Source organism: Fukomys damarensis, unplaced genomic scaffold (genome assembly GCF_012274545.1).
Source record: "Fukomys damarensis isolate Sample0158 unplaced genomic scaffold, DMR_v1.0_HiC HiC_scaffold_5, whole genome shotgun sequence".
Classification (NCBI taxonomy): Eukaryota; Metazoa; Chordata; class Mammalia; order Rodentia; family Bathyergidae; genus Fukomys; species Fukomys damarensis.
The window spans coordinates 80,314,906-80,331,449 of record NW_022900917.1 but is presented as its reverse complement, the minus strand read 5'-3'; the positions used below and the strand labels follow the sequence as shown (position 1 = coordinate 80,331,449).

Genomic DNA, 16,544 nt, shown 5'->3' with positions numbered 1-16,544 from the left:
ACTACATTGCAAAACCTTGTCTCAAAAAAAAAAAAAAAAAAAAGTCTTCTTACTAATAAGATTCATAATCAAAGACATCTGTGAAATTTTCTGATGTTCAGAAATTATCAACAGAAGAGGAATGATTTTTTTGTACTATAAAAAGTAGTAAATGTTGGGGCTCCGGGCTCAGAGTGTAGGTTTTGCTGAGTGTCCTCATTGCGTGGGGCCAGTCCACCTCCACGGGGGCCCATGGTGTGAGTGCCACCTGATGCTTTTAATGCATGCATCTTACTGGATCCTCACTGGAGCAAGCGTTTGTACCTGGACAGACAACTGTGGCCAAGCAAAGTGGGCCTATTTGCTCACATGTGGTGGTGTCTTCTCTTTCATCAGGGATCTCGAGGATTGCCTGGATTTCCCGGCCCCCAGGGACCAGCTGGCCAGGATGTAAGTAAAGAGTAACACTGTGGAATCTGTCAGGATTTTATATTCACCCCGGAAGGCCACCATTTCCTGGCCTCCATGGATCATGTGGCTAATTTTGTAGCCCAATTAAGGATTTGCAGGAAGCCCAGGGTCTCCATTTAAAATATTTTTCTCTTCTATTGATTGTGGCTTATGATTATGTGTTGTCCAAGTTTTTTTTTCCTCCTAATTCTGTGTTATGTTTTCAGAACATTGAACCTCCTGGTCTATATTCTGTTTCCTGTCTCTTGGTCAGTTTTCTCACCTAGCTGCCTGGTCAGTTCTACTCAAATTAGGAACCACCTGCTCTGCATTTCTTCCCAGTTTTTGCTGGAATCACCCTCTCCTTTCAAGGAATTCTACAGGTGTGTTAGATTCTCAGAGAGGCTATGCCATTTCCAACTTTGTGACCATGACAGTCATATCATACTCCCTATCTGGTTTTGCCCAGCTACATCTGAGCTCTGTGGTTCCTGTGCCTCTGTAGGTCCTTGATGCTCAGCAACATGTACCCACAGAAGTATCTGACCCATACTGACTGGCAGAAAGGAGAAACAGTAGCTGTGAGTTCTCACAGGGCAAAGGCACCCAGCACTAGTAGGCAGTAGCGTTTATCATATATATATCTTTATCTTAATTCTTGACTCTAAATGTTCAGATTTACCTGGTCCCCTCTCAACTCTGTGTCCTCATAGCCAGCTCCATAGAATTAGTCTTCTTTTCAAAGCCAGTCCTTCCCACCACTGTGTTTGGAGTAGGACTGGGAGGGATTAAGACAGTTTGTGCTGCCTATGTGTGTAGGTGTATTTGTGTGTAGGTGCAGGTTTTAGTTTTTAGTTTAGGGCAGGAGTTACAGGAGGCATAGCCATCTTCTAAATGCCTGCTGCTATTGCTTGATTCATGGAACACCTTGGAGATCCAGTTGAGTTTGGAAATCATGAGTTTTAATCAGTGTCTGAAATAATATTTGGGTGATTATTTCTTCTACTGAGTCACACTCAGCAGATAGAGGATCAGCAGAGGGGTGGATAGGGTGGGTAAAGATTACACAGTCTTCACAGTTAATACTTGCTTTCTTTTTTCTCTTAGGGTGCACCAGGAAGTCCAGGAGAAAGAGGACCTCCTGGGAAACCAGTATGTCATCTCGCAGTTTTGGACAGATGTTGATTATCAGTCACGGCTCCAGCAAGAGAATGAAGTACAGCTCAGACAGATGCAGAGGCTTTACAAGAGAATATTTTGCAAAGCTGTGGGCAGAGGGCACTAATACAGGATACTGTGAGACCTAGCATAAGCCACAGTAGGTAGCTGTGACCACCATTGGGCCTATTTTCTGAGCCAAATGACTAAGATGTGAAATGACAGCTGCGGATTTAAAGTCACTGCCAGAAAACTTGGCTTGAGACAGGCAGGGAACATTTATTCCCCTCCAGTTTGTGACAGTGCCTCCCTTTGGTCCAACTTAAGTGTGGGTCAGTAGGACCACAAGCTGTGCTATGTTCCCAGGGTCAAGCATGGCATGGAACAGGAGAGAGCAGGGTAAAATTAGGTATGGTGTGAGAAAATGGACAAGAGAAGCATGGACTATAATTTCCCACCTTTCCTACCCCTTAATCTTTGGCTAGATTGCCAGTTGCCACCGGATAAAGAACAGAATTGTTCTTTCTTGTCTCACATGAGAACAGTGGAAGCTGTTAAAGTTTGTAGGAACACAGATAGCCCTGGGGGCTGGGTCCCCAGCAGTATGGCCACAGTCCAGCTGAGGATCCTGCAGAATTTGCCTCAGGTTTAGAACCCCTGTCTTCTCAGTCCCTCTATGACTGGTTTACCAGTGCCAGAGAAGTCTCCAAGGTTTGGCTAGATGACCAGACTACGAGTGGCCCCTCCAGGATGCAAGAAGAGGAAGAATGGGTCTGGGTGGGGTCAGAGGAAGCTGCTTTGATCTGGGAAGAATTAATCTATTGTAAGATGCTACCAGGATGGAAGAGATGGTGGCTGTCCATGACTAGGCCATCATGGGGCTCTATGTGAGCCCACAGCTGGGGGTAAGCACCAAGATACTCATCTGGAAGGAGCTTCACCTGGGGCCGGACCTGAGCAGCCTCTTGTTTCCTTTGCAGACCTGATTAGCTACAGATTTCAGATAGGATCCAGGATCCCAAGGCTTCTATAGGCCCAGAAAACCTCTCTGTTGTCTGAGGTAGTGGGCCTTTAAAGACTAAGAAGGGGTCCTGGTCTGTCTATGAAGATGCCAACAGTATTCACTGCAGATCTTCCAGTGGGAGGACTGGAAAGTCTTGCTGGAGGTTAGGGATAAAGCATTCATTTGCCCCTCTGGAGTCACCTCTATAGCAGCTAACTAAACTTCTAAGAGCCCATACCATTACCCCGGGGCTCTTGTAGAGTGAATGTAGGATGAGAATAAGTCAGGCCAGAAGCCAGATGAGAGTTCCAGTGGTGCCCACCATGTCCAGAAGGCCCTTAACACACCCTGCAGAGAGATTTAAATGAGCAGAGTCCAGGTGAAAATGTGGGCAGTCATAAGTGTCTCACATCATATCAGCACAGAACATAGAGCTACAGAAAGTTGGAGAAAGAAAGAAAAAGTAAGGTGTTGGGGACTTGCTGTGGTGCTACATGCCTTATAATACCAGCCCTCTGATAGGGTGGGCATAGTCTGGGCAACTTAGAGATTTAGCAGCTTGTCTCAAAATAAATAATAAAGAAGGGCTGGAGATGTGGCTCAGTGAGCAGTCCCTGGATTCGATCACTTGTGGGGGTTGGGGGATACTTTGTACAACTTTTAAATTCTCAGAGTGTCCCCACCCCCAGATGGTCCTAGTGTGGTGCAGAACTCCCAGGTCTTTCTGCCTCACCAGTCACAGTCTTAGCATTCAGGATCCCTAGGTTTACCCTCAGTTTCAGTGACTTGGTAGAACTCACTGAGCTTAGAAGGCCAGGTATGCTTACAGTTCAGCACAGTGAGAGGGTGCCGATGGAAGTTACAGACAAGCAAGAGCCTGGGGAGGGGCCCAGGAGAGACAGGAGTGGTGCAGATGCTCTCCACCCTCACCTGCGGGGCCTGACGGTGTGCGCAAGCTGTTGCAGCTAGGGATGCCCCCACCCAGGGAAGTTCACCTCCAGTTTGAGGGCCTGGGTTTTAACAGGAGGCTGTCATATAGTCAGGGAGTGGCCAATTTGGTGACCTTCATTACACAGTCCATAGCTTCACCAGGGATCAATCTGATACCGTGTGGCCCAAGGCCCCCACACGCATCACAGTGTTGGTAGTGGCTATCTGCCTTGCTCAAGGGCCCAGGTAAGCAGACACTGTAACTCGGCCCAACATCCAATCCTAGAGGTGGCACTGAAGAACCAGGCAGCAGCCAGGAATTTAGTTGGTTGTACAGGGTTTGAACAATTCAGGCTTGCTGAGCTAAATCTTCATTGCACAGTCATCCATTCTCAATGCATGAGGAAGGTGAGTTGAGTGTTTTCCCAAGCCAGATCCACTTGGTAGAACCTGCCAGGAATCCTCTCATCTCTGGTTAATTTTCTGGAGGCAGAGCCTGCTTGAGGCCATCTTGTCCCAGTGGTGGGCTGGAGGACAGCTTGAAGGTGAGACCTGCAAGGGTGGAGAGAAGCAGAACATGAATAAGGAAAGAGCCCATTGAAGGTGTGGGTCCAACTCCAGCCCAGCCATGGTCCCATCCCATATGGGGCTCAGGTGTGGATGGTGCCACACAGCTGTCCTGCCAACAGTTAAGTCTCACCTGTGGCCCTGTACCAGTCGCTATGTCTGAGCTGGCATTTATAGTCAGTGTTTCCTGTACCAGGGGATGGTTTCCAAGGAAGAATGAAGGTATGAGTGGGGTCTTCTATACCCCAACATTCCTCATCATTTGTTCTCTTAGCCTATTAGGCCTAATAGCAATCTACTGTGTGTGACCAACTTCTGAGAGGTAGAAATAGTGGTCTGCTAATATCTTGTGTCTACTGTCCTCAGGCCACTACCTGGCCACCTTCTTGAGACCTCCCTCATGAGGTCTACAAAAATGGATCAGAACAAGCTTTAGTGAAACTGTCCTCAGGGCCACATTGTGGCCAAGGATCTTGTCTAATAGAGCTCACATTAGTTAGACAAAGGGCTGGCATAGATATCCCAGATAATACAATGCCAGCAACATTGCAATGTCCCAGTGTGAACAATATGAATCCCCTACTATTGTGAACCTTTCCTTTTTTTAAAATTCAAAATTTAATGAGGTACTATTGCCTCTGATAACTAGGGAGGTTTCTGCTGTGTCTTTAGCAGCTGCATAGTAAATGGGTTTTGTAGTGTGCTAGTAATTCATGCAGCTTCTCTTAATCTGAGTTCCACTCCAGTTCTCTTTAGGACCCCTTCTTGCAGTAGCCTAGAGCGTCGATAAATTTTCTGAGTATATCAGCAGAGAAAATAATAGGAACACATCTCCAGCACCTGCAGCTGTTACCTTAGGCAGTCATCTTACCTGTCGGGTAACTTGTCAGCCACTGGATGGGATAGAAACTGCAAGGAGTCAGAAAAGGAGAAACAGCCAGAAGAAATGTCTTGGTTTTAATCTTGTCACAATGATGGTTGTTCAGACTTCATATACTGAAATCAGATGGAATTATCCATCGTAAGAATAATCATGGCCTGAGCTGCCCACACTGTTGGGAAAAGCTTCCGGCTTTGCCTCTGGTGAATGGGATGTTCAGGCTCCTTTTCTTTTGTACCACTTGAAGTTGCAGAGTAGCCCACCGGTCTCTGATTATCACCTAAAGATCCCCTCTCCCTTTTAGTGCCTACCATTTATTTCCCCTCCCTAGTCTCGTGTTCCTTGCATGCAAATGTTAGCTGACCCCTCTTCCTGTCTTGGGCAAGCTGTGCTTCAACTCACAATGGGCTTGATCACGAGCCCACTGGCCTGCAGGATCTTGTAAACTTTCATGGGTCTCTGTGGTTATTTTAGGTAGCTGAAATCTCTTTTCTAGAATGAAATACTTTCAACCCATAATAGCAGATGAAGTTAAAATGCAGTTTCACTTGCAAGAGGTGAAAGACATGGGTATAAATTGGCATTAGGCTCTGAATACTTGATAGTGACAGCTGTTGCCTATCAGGAAAACCTAAGCATGTCCCAGAGTGCAGAAAGATGTCTCCGTTCCTCTCCCACTACGCATATGACCTCTCAGATTTTGGTGAGGGTAGGGGGAGGACACAAGGAGAAGGCAAGGAAAGTCATTTACTTTCTAAGGATGCACAGGATAGATTGGATGTTTGCATTATGTGTATATTTTATTTATTTTTATTTTGACAGGGCCCTTCGCTACTGTCTCCAGGGGACATAAATCTCTTGGTTAAGGTAAAAACATATGATAAATGTGCTTGTGTTTTTAAAATGGTGATGTTTTAAAAGTTAGAGATATCAATTTTTTTTTCTCTGCACAAATATAATATTAACAGCATGAGCATCAATATTTGTTGAGAATTTACATGCTGAAGACATGTTACCAGTACATCAGCCACTGGCCATGCACATCTATTTCAAGTGAAGTAAATTTACTAAGAATCAGGTCCTTGGTCACACCGGTCCCTTTCCCCATACTTAACAAGTGTATGTGGCTGGTGGCTCCTTCAGAGGGCAAGGCAGCTACAGAGCAGAAAGTTCTGGATAGTGCTGTGCTAAATTTAAATTTTCACACAGTAACAAGAATAATAATAAAGCACTGTTCCTGTTCTTCCTTTGCATATAAGAAACCTGAGACTCTTTGCTGTCCCTATTTCAAGCCTATTTCTTATTCTAGGTGAAGTTTGGCACTGGATTTGGCACGATTGGTCCTTGCCTCATTTCTTGTATTATAAAGATCACTGGCTAATTTTAGAATATTTCTAGTTCATGAATGAAACCAACAGAAAAAAGCAAGGAAACAGAGACCTGTCCTAAACTTGGGATTTTTGATGTCCTACACATAGAGATGCCTTAATGGAAAATTATGTACTTTATTCAAATGAGTAGTAGAGCAATATTTACTGATTTTTATTGACAAGAGACAAACTTTTTTTCCTACTATCAAGGACATGACATAAAAATCATTATCTATTGATGCGATCCCTTGTTTATTATAGGATTTTATTAACTTGGATCATTTTTCATAATTCTGTCATTCTCTGAGGCACTGGGATTGCATCAGCCACCTCTCCCAGAGGATTTCAACCTTACGATTTCCCAGCCTTTGTGGCAGTACTAACAGGAGGGTTGCCATAAGGGTTAAGCATCCTATCTTTCTGCCACAGCATGGAGACCATATTTAGACAAGCAGATATTTCACAGTAATAAAGGGTGGGGCTCTGTTCCTCCAGGCAGCTGACTCCACACTGTGGGCACCGGAGCACCTGGGTTTGGGGTGAGTCATGTGACTCCCTGGTCCCACAGAGCTGTGTGGTGTGTGGTAACCAGTGCAGGACAGCCTGGGATAGGCTCTGCTGACCTGACTGTCTTCAGCTAGCTGTTGTAGGTCAGCTTCTACTGACCTGATGCTGTGGGTGAAACCCTGCCAGTGTAGTCCAGATGATGGGTGGCAGGTGCCTTTCTTGCTGAGAAGCCATCTTTTTTATCGAATATTTACCTTTGTCTCAGAGAGTTTCATCACATTTCTCATTCTGACCATTGGAAAACTGCCTGCGTAGGAAGTTCATCTTCTCAGAGTCCCTGTTAAATAGAGTTTCAAATTTGGATCTGCTCCCAAGATCTCCATAGATAACTCTCCTGCATAAACATGTCATCCAATCCTCACAGTTATGCCTTTGGGTTCCATTATTGTCTGTATCTTGCAGATGAGAAAGTTGAGGCATACACAGGTAACTTACTTGCCAAAGGCCACAGACCTCGGCGGTGGCAGAGCAGAGAGACTTGAGCACAGTGCGACCAGATCCAGGGCCTTACTTGTAATCTCTCTGCAGTCCGATTTCCTTTTGGAGTGAGCCAGAACTTCATGCCAGCTCTCTGATGAAATGCAGGCAGGCATTGAGCTGCCCATCCCCTGGAGACTTTGAGATATAAGGCTGTACAACCCTTTGGAAGGAATGTTGTGGTGAGGATTCAGATATTTGGACAAAGGGTGGGTAAGATGTCCTGGAGGTCATTTCTACTCCTGGGAAACAGTAATTGCATTGTTCCACACAGTGAAGACTGCAGCACTCCTCACCGGTAGGCACTTTATCAAATATATTTTTCCTTGGTCTGCTGTACTACACTGAACACTGTATGACAAAGGGAGCTGAAGTTATTGAAACTATCTCACACAAAGGGAAGGTGTAGAGATTGGAAGAGAATCAGCCTTTGTAAATAATGCACAATGAGTTCTGACTTCATATGGATTTTTAAATATAAATATATTGCAACAATCTCCTAAAGTCAGAGGATAATCTTTGTTGTTTTTTTGTTTTTGTTTTTTTTTTTGGTACTGGGCATCGAACTTGGGCCCTTGTGCTTGTGAGACAGGTGGCAGAACCGCTGAGCTAAATCCCCAGCCTCAGGATAATCTTTGTTTACAGATAAGCAAATAGATTCAAAGATGTTGAGTGATTTGTAGAGATAACTCAATAAGCCCAGAGATTAGGAGTAAGAGTTGAAGATCCAGGGTACTTAGTCTGTGAAGTGGGCAACGCAACTCATTTGAGGAGTAAAATAAGAACTGGAACAGTAATGGCACACAAAACAGCTGCAAGTCTCTGTGCTTTCACTGTTTGCCATGCACAGTGTGAGTCATTTCCCATTCATTACCTCATTAACCATGGACTCTGTGGTCCCAGTGTCACAGGTGAGACTGAGGCTCAAGTAGATGAGGCCGTGCTACCAGGTAGCCAGAGGCTTCTTTTGGACAAGCCCATCTAAGGGAGGCACAACCCTGTCCAGTCTCAAGGGATTTAGAGAAAGCATGAAGTGCTCTCAGGAAGGGGGAAGTAGATTCAAGAACGCCGAGTATCCTTGGAGTCCAGGAGCCAAAGGGAGCATTGGTAGGACTGTGGTGGGTGCTGGTCTCAACCCCACTTGCTGGAAACTCAGGCGGGGCCAGTACAATGTGTCCAACACCTCACTGGTGCATCTTGGGCTGCTGACAACTGTTCTATTCAGGGACAAATTATATAGTATGTAATTAAGACAGACCCCAGTTAAGGTCTCTACTAGAAATTGGATAGAAATTTGAAAATAGCAAGAGCTTGTATTGCTCAGATGCAACCTCTTGATGCTGTGGGTGTCATGGAAAGAATGGCTTCCATTCACCACTGCATACTCCGAGTGCAGACACACCTCTGTGGCCAGAATTCTGCAGGCGGGCCAGTGTCATTTCTGGTTGATCATCCATCCATGCATCCATGCACCCATCCATTTATCCTTCCACTGTTACATTGCTTTATGGCAACACTTATTTTACAGTACTTCAAGAGAAGTCTAGAAATAAATGAGTACTTTGCTACTTTTCCAAACAAACAACACAGTAACCACAACTTTCTTCATCTTATTCACTCTTAATTCATATTATCACAATATTTAAAACCCCTCACCTTCCAAAACTCCAATCAGCTTCTCGCTAGTGGAAAGTTGCACAAGACAACAAAAGGCCAGGTTGTCAATTGGTTGGTTTATTAGTTATTGGTTTTTGGTTGGTTGTGTTGCCCGGTTCATGCACTTATTGTATATCTATACCCTGGGAGATTATTTGTTATGACTTGGATGTATAAAGACAAAACAACTTTACCTCTATGCCCTGAGGGCCTGCACTTTCTTTTTGTCTGGTGGAGAGGATGCAGTCCTAAGCAGACCTTTCCACCAGTGACGCGGGTCTTTCTGTGGTGGAGATTCCTGAGGTCCATGGGAGCATAATGAGCTTGTACCCATCCCGAGGCCATCAGGAAGATTTCTTGGAGTCAGAGATTTCCAAAGTATCTTTACAGACTAAGGAGAAATTAGGCAGTGAAAGGAAGGTGGGCCATTTGGAGTTGGTTTTGTGGTGGCAAAACTTTCCAGCCTGAGACTGGAGGCTAAGAGACCAAGAGGAACACATCTGAGACTGCACCTCATTTAATATGAACGTGTGTAACGGCCTTTGAAGATGCCTCAGGAAGAGCCCTCAGAAGACCTTACTTAGTGCATTTCCTTTGTGTTGATTGACACCAACCCTCAGCTGGTGATATACACTCACTATGGTCTCAAAGCTCATCACACTGCCTAACAGAGCAGATGCTTGCAAAGACTGACTTAGTGAATAATGAATTAATAACAACAGCTAAATGTGTTGGGCACTACCTATCCTGACACTATTCTCAGTGCCTTATTTATATTATCTCATTTAACTCATTGCAGGGATAGAGGGCAGGAGAAGGAGAGAAAGGATTAGAGGGGAAGCAATCTAAGAGATAGGCACGGGGGTAGGCTTAGGTGAGTCTCACCTGGTGTATGCTGTGATGCAAACTGTGTGATCCAGAGATGCAACAGACAAATCAGGAAGTGTGTTCCCTGGGCTCTCGGCACTTTACAGTTACCCCTGGGGTAGCATTTACCTGCCTTGAAGAAGCAGAACAAAGCTTGACTCCAGAGAACGCTTATTAAATGCCTCCCTTGGGAAAAGAATAATTCCAGTCATGTTTGTTGCTTGGGTTGTGTATCACAGCAAGAAAATCCTGAGAGCCTTTGTCTTTGCTCCCATTGATCTCTTTCCTCCCAAAAACACTGTACCCCAGAAAGCCGGATATTTTAGGCTCCAGCTTTGTTTGACTTTAGCTTTGGGGACAGAACACACTATTTTTAGTAATACTAAATGTTTGCCTTAAATCTGCACTGTTAATGCTTTTTAGTGTTCACAGATGATTTTCCTTGCACTGTTGACATCGTTTTCTTGGGCTGTACTTTCAGCTGTCTGGTTGGCTGGAAGTAAGGAGAAACTGAGTAATAACCCAGACGTATCAGTGCTGAAATGCAAAATCTTGACACAAAAGTATGTGGGTAATGTCTCAGTCTAACCGTTTGCCTTTCCATCTTTGCTAGAGTTAAAAAACAGAATCTACATGTAGATAGCTAGGAATTAAGGCCACTTTACTTTGCAAGTAGCTGTATTATTTATTCCCTTTCTCTGTTCTTTCTTAGGACATATGCAATGAATGCCCTCCTGGCCCTCCAGGCCTCCCTGGTCTGCCAGGGTTTAAAGGAGACAAAGGTCTCCCAGGAAAGCCAGGAAGAGAAGGCACAGAAGGGAAAAAGGTAAGGAGAAAAGAGAAATCTTAGTCTTTACCTTTGCAGTGATTGATGTTTTGGGGATCCTGACATGGTTCCTTATGATCCCAAAAGGATTAAGGTTATAAGGGATTAGAGATAGCAGAAAAACATGAGGTTGAAAGAACAGAGCTATAGTAATGGTGAGGGCTGGGGATCTGTAAGTTCTTATCATTTTAAGAATATGTTGACTGTGATATTCCAATACATGTTGAAATTCATAGTCATTTTATTGACTTACTTTTCCTACTTTCCTCACTTGTTACTACTTCCATCCACCCAACAACTTTGACAACTGTGCACTAGGCCCCAAAGTAGAAATACAGATTCTTAGATCTATCTGCGCATCCCCCTCTCTTTCAGACTATCCACCCATCCATCTGTGTATCCGTCCATCTCTTTATCACCTGTTTTGTTCCATTAAATGTGTCCTACATATCAGTCAACATGTCAACACTGAGGAGGCCCAGAAGAAAAGACTGAGACCCTATTCTCATGCAGCTCCTGGGGCAGAAAGTTGCATGTGGGTGTATGAGGGATATAACTCAAAATAAAAGTCTTCTGAGTCAGAAATCCTCTCCATAAAGGTGAAGGAGAACAAGCACAATCTCACCAAGAAAACATTAAGACAGAATGTGATGCACATCACAGGCAGTCTGCTAAAATATTGCCAAGTCAGAGAGAAACCTCACTTTTACTTAGTCAGTTTCATTTAAACATCCATTTCATATACTTTTAAGATAAGTAATAGCTGGTTCTCAAGTAAAATGACTCAGTAGCACCATTTGTCACACTTATTCACCCTGAATTCACTGGTAGCTGGGTGGCTATCTGTGTCAGCTAAGTAGCTTTATCTAAAGGAAAGATAAACATCTTCCATCTGCATGACAGGAGGTATTTTTGCAAGTTGGGAAGAGACTCCTACCATCTCACAGAAATTGGGCTACAGCCATTATCTTTCCTGCTGATTACAAACATTCCTGGGTTATAAAGCTGGAAAGGGCTTCATTTGTCTTTTGAAAGGATCTGAACACATTTGAAAGAGAAAGAACTCACAATGAGAAGTTTTCTAAAGTGAATACGAGATAGAAGCACATTCAGATGGGAAGCTGACCTTTGTTCCTGCTCTCCGGGCCTTCACAGTGTGTTTTCCCTCCGGCCCCAGCTATGCAGTTGTTTTTGTGTGTCAGGATCTAAGAAAGTTCTCCATGTATGCTGGAGCCCTGAGAGGAGCCAGGGGAAGATTTTAAAACTGACGTGACAAGAATGCTTTCATTTGATTTAAATTCTGATGAGCAAGTTATCGATAATAAGTGTTTGATATTTGACATTTCACATGTCTTATGATACAGGATAGTAAATAGATATGTTTGCATGTTTCTACAACCACGTTATGGATATTTCCCTCAGCTCACTATTTAACAACTCAAATTTAGTTGCCTCAGTTGGGCGAGCCTTAGGAATTGATTCAAACAGTTTTCCACTCAGAGTGGCTTTCCGGGCAGGTGGCAGCTCCAGATCACTTCAGGATATTTTTAGATAAACTTTTCTGAGACTGTCCACTAGACTCTTTGCATCCAGTCAGTCACCAGATGTGAGACATGGATGTTTGTTGAGAAACAACAATAATAACTGAAGCACTTCTGAAGTTCACAATTACTGTACCCTTCCTGACGGGGCCTAGCAGGTGACCAAGAACCCTGTCTTCCCACCTAGGCAGCCCCTCCTCAGAGCCAAGCAGCTCTATAGTGCAGAGAGTCATACACTAATAAAATGTGATGCTACACAGTGGAGACTCTTTTTCTTATTGCAGCAGAATTCTCCACTTTTTACCTCCCATTTCCGAAGGGTAGGAATTGAGGAGTGGCTTGCTGGTGGTTCTGGCTCAGCGTATTTCCTGAGTGCCTGTCAAGCTCTTAGCTGCAGTCAACTCAAGCTCTGTTTGGCAAAAGTCACTCCGTGACCTGTCAACTGAGTGATCAGTTCCTCGCTAGCTGCAGTCAGGAGCCCATTTCTTCCTACGTAGCTGCCTAGTGAGGTTGAGGCATGGATGCTGGTTTCCCTAGAGTGAGTGGTTAGACACAGAAAGAGTAGGATGGAAGGAGGAGGCCGGGCCAAGCCCAGTCCTTTCTGTACTCTAATCCTAGAAGTGACACCTCATCCTGTCTGCTACATTCTGTTACTCACATGAACCAGTCATGATACAAATGGGGACTTCTCAAGGCTGTGAGTGTGGGGGACATGGAGCCATCTTGGAGACTGGCTACCACACTATCTGACTCCACTAGTCATCTTATGCACAGTTGCACAGATGCTCATGGCACCAGCACTTGTACGTGGCCTTTCCCCAGCTGTGCTGGTGGCAGGGGCTGGCTGCCAGGAGATCCTGGGATGGATGATTTGATGATGACTTTGGACATGGGATCCAGACACTCAAAATTGTCTTCTCTTTTCTCTTTATTTTTCTTATGTCCTTGCTACAGGGAGAAGCTGGATCCCAAGGCCCCCCAGGGCCTCCAGGAATAGCTGGACCACAGGTCAGTAATACTTCGTAAATATCTGTGTGCTTCCATTTTGTTCATATCAGTGATTCTTCTAAGTTTGGGAAGAGTGATGGCCACTATAAAGGAATGGGGATCTTACAGTCAGAAAACAGGTATTCCAGAGGTAATAATGGCACTGAGCACTCTGGTGGCCTTGAGCAGGGTGGTTCTACCTGTGAAGTCTCAGCTGCTCACTTATAAACACCTGAGTGCTGTAAGACCTAAAGTCTCACTTTCACTCCACGGAGCGTGAACAGCCAAAAAGGCCTCCACGATGCTGGGCCCTAACACCCAGCGAGGCTCCGGGAACACGACGGAGAACCGAGAAACCCAGGAAGGAACACACCAGGCTAGATGGTAAATAAACCTTTATTAGTCTGGCCAGACAGCACTCCCGGAGCCAGGTGGCTCAGAGAGGCAACTGCTTAGGGGCTGAGGTACTTTTTATAAGGTTTTACTAAACAAAGAGTCAGGGAATTCACAGAACAAGACTGCAAACACATTGCTTATCTTATGCAGGAAATGTTCTACGTCACCTTTTGTCAAAGCATTTGCCCCTGGGCGGGCTGTTAACCAAGGTAGCAATTAGCATATGAAGAAGCACAGTCTGGCCTATTAGCATGGAGTCACTTTAGCCTATTCAAGTCTTACAAGTGCTAGGAAGCATGAGCAGCAGGTAGGCATAGGAATGTGAGCTGCTCACTGGTTAAGACGTGAAGACACCTCAACTTCGCTGCCTACTAATGATAAAAATAAAAACAGCTTCAACTGTGTATTAGAAAGGAATACTAGAGGGCATAAAAAGAACTTGGCACTCAACAGAAAACATCAGGAGAGTGCTTTACACATGCAAGTAGGAATGGTTAGTCTCCCTCACTTGAACAACAAGGTGCCATTTGCACCCAGCAGCAAGTGCTGTGGCTTTCACAGAGTCAGAGAGGCCACCCGGTAAAGAAGGAGGTGAGATCTCAGCCACAGGGCAGGCAAGGAAGCCCTCTTTGGCAGTCAGAACAAGCGTTTGAGGGCTGTGGCTGTCTTGGCTGCTGTTGGTGATAGTATTTAGCTTTGTGAAGAGATGGTACGCCTTCCTTTTCCTTGGTCCTCCTCTGTGGGTGCTCTCTGGTTCCCTGTGGCTTCGGAGCTGCAGTAAACTGTGTGCCTCCCCTAATACTTTCTTCTGTGGCCTGGATGGTCATAATGAGGTACAGGATGAAGTGATCAGGAAGAGTGAGCAGAGTGTCAGAGGTCAGAGCAGGGAGCTGGAATCCTATCATAGCTCTGTGGCCTTGGGAGAATCTCTAAGCTTTTCTACCACTCCTTTCCCATGAACTCAGCGGTGGCCAGGATCAGCCGTCTTGCAGCTTATCACTGTGAAGACTGCAGGTGAAATGTTCTTGTGAAATGTTCTTGTCAGCGGCTGGTGCTCTGAAAGCACCCAGACAGCATTATTACTCTTTCAGCCCCTGGGTCACAGCCTGTGGCAGAGCCAATGTTATTGTGAAGACTTGAGAATAAAGTGAAGGGAGAACCAAAAACCTCTTTAACCAAGATAAGTAATGCTGTATTTTTAAATATAAAATTAATGTAATAAATCCCTGAAGAACAAAACAGCAAATTTAAAATAAAGACAGGACCCAACCTTATACTTGAATGTCTTCCCTTACTAGTCTTCCCTTAATCACAATCTGTTCAGATCTCTGATTCTTTACATTGTAATATTTTGTTCATCTTGGATTCTTTTAGATTGATTTTTGACCTTTTAAAGGATTTCACTGAAATATTATTTATCTTGGTTATTGAGGTTTTGGGGGCCAGAGATAAATGTTTCATTCACCTTACCCTAGGACAAGCCATGGAACATGACCTTGAATATATTATTATTAAAAAGCAAACAAGCAAAATGTGATGTTACTACAACTAGAGCTGCGGTGGTCAGGATGGGAAGTTCTCATGTCTCCCAAGCCCTAGCTGAAAGGTTAAGATGTTTAGCATTTGTGATACTTAGATGTTGTAAAGATTTAGAGGTTTTTAATGTAGCCAATCTGTGCTTCTCAAACCACAGTTATCAAATCTCAGCACAGATGGAACAAGAGATCTTGCCTGGGGCAGTGTTGGGTCCAAAGGAACCAAGAAAAAATCGCACCACCAAATATGTGTGCTACTCTCTGTACATGACACTTCATTCTAGAGTCACGAGGGGAGACTTAGCTCCTAGCTTGGAGAATTCCCCAGTCCTGTAATTTCATCTGATCCTTAAAGAACTTTGGCTGTTGACTTTCTTGCTATGGGCTGGATTTAGCTTCTGCGGAAGAATGGCTTTTATTTGAGAAACAAAATCAACTAAACAGATAAGGAGTTTCCTCCACCAACTATGGACTGTTTCCTCTATCATCCCTACCCTGCGTGAAGCTCTGATGATTTAGGATAATGCTTCTATCCTCATTCCTTTATTTTGCTTCAAGGGAGGGCTTGGTTCTTTTAATAGTCCATGAAAACCAAAGAAACCTTCCAGCTGGAAAAGTAACAAAGCTTATTGCTGCACATGAAAGTCAGCGTTCTTGTTCTCCACTTGGGGGTTGATGGTGACCTTGAGAAGTCCTTGAGGCTTGAGTCTACCCTTCACAGTGACTCTTCACAAGCTATTCAGCAACTGAGTATTCTAAGGGCCAGATAACCTGCTTTCCAATATTGTTTTCTGCAGTGGTCAGCATGGTCCCAGGAAGTACAGCTATTATTCCACTTTACTGACAAGAAACTAAAATTTAGCAAGATTAAATACCAATAACAAAAGCAGTAGGTTGTTTAGTTGAGGTTGATCCCTGGTGATCTAACTTCAAGACCTTATCATTCCATTAACTTGTATCTTATCATTCCATTAACTTGTAGTCAGGCAAATGTCAACACCAGCACCACGGACAGTTCCCAGTGGTGCTCTGTGCTTCAGTCCACACTGTGATAATTAAGGTCTATGTAATAATTTCCCTTTACCACCATTTATTGTCAGAAAAATGAGCCACAAAGGGGTTAATGCATCCTATGTAAATTCAAAGGTCTGTGTCTTGGTTCTTGCTTCCAAACTGAAGCTTATTTTGTGTTCTTCATTCATCCCATGCTATTTTCCAGAAGACAGGACTGTTTCGTATCCTGTATGTTCAACGTCACTTATCAAACAGTATCTCTTCCAAACTTGTGAATAAAGAGATGGTTTGTAGTGGGAAATACTACCCATGATGGAGTATTTATAACCGCTCTAGCATCC

The 16,544-nt window shown here is 44.3% G+C and overlaps 1 protein-coding gene across 1 annotated transcript in view; it reads left to right on the top strand.

Annotated features, from left to right (window-relative positions):
- Col22a1 (collagen type XXII alpha 1 chain) overlaps positions 1 to 16,544 on the top strand; it is a 255,687-nt gene that overhangs the window by 184,591 nt on the left and 54,552 nt on the right. The window contains exons 44-48 of the mRNA XM_033759289.1: positions 376 to 429; positions 1,537 to 1,581; positions 5,790 to 5,834; positions 10,617 to 10,730; positions 13,226 to 13,279. Coding sequence (XP_033615180.1) covers positions 376 to 429; positions 1,537 to 1,581; positions 5,790 to 5,834; positions 10,617 to 10,730; positions 13,226 to 13,279 — 312 coding nt within the window. The remainder of the gene's footprint in view (positions 1 to 375; positions 430 to 1,536; positions 1,582 to 5,789; positions 5,835 to 10,616; positions 10,731 to 13,225; positions 13,280 to 16,544) is intronic.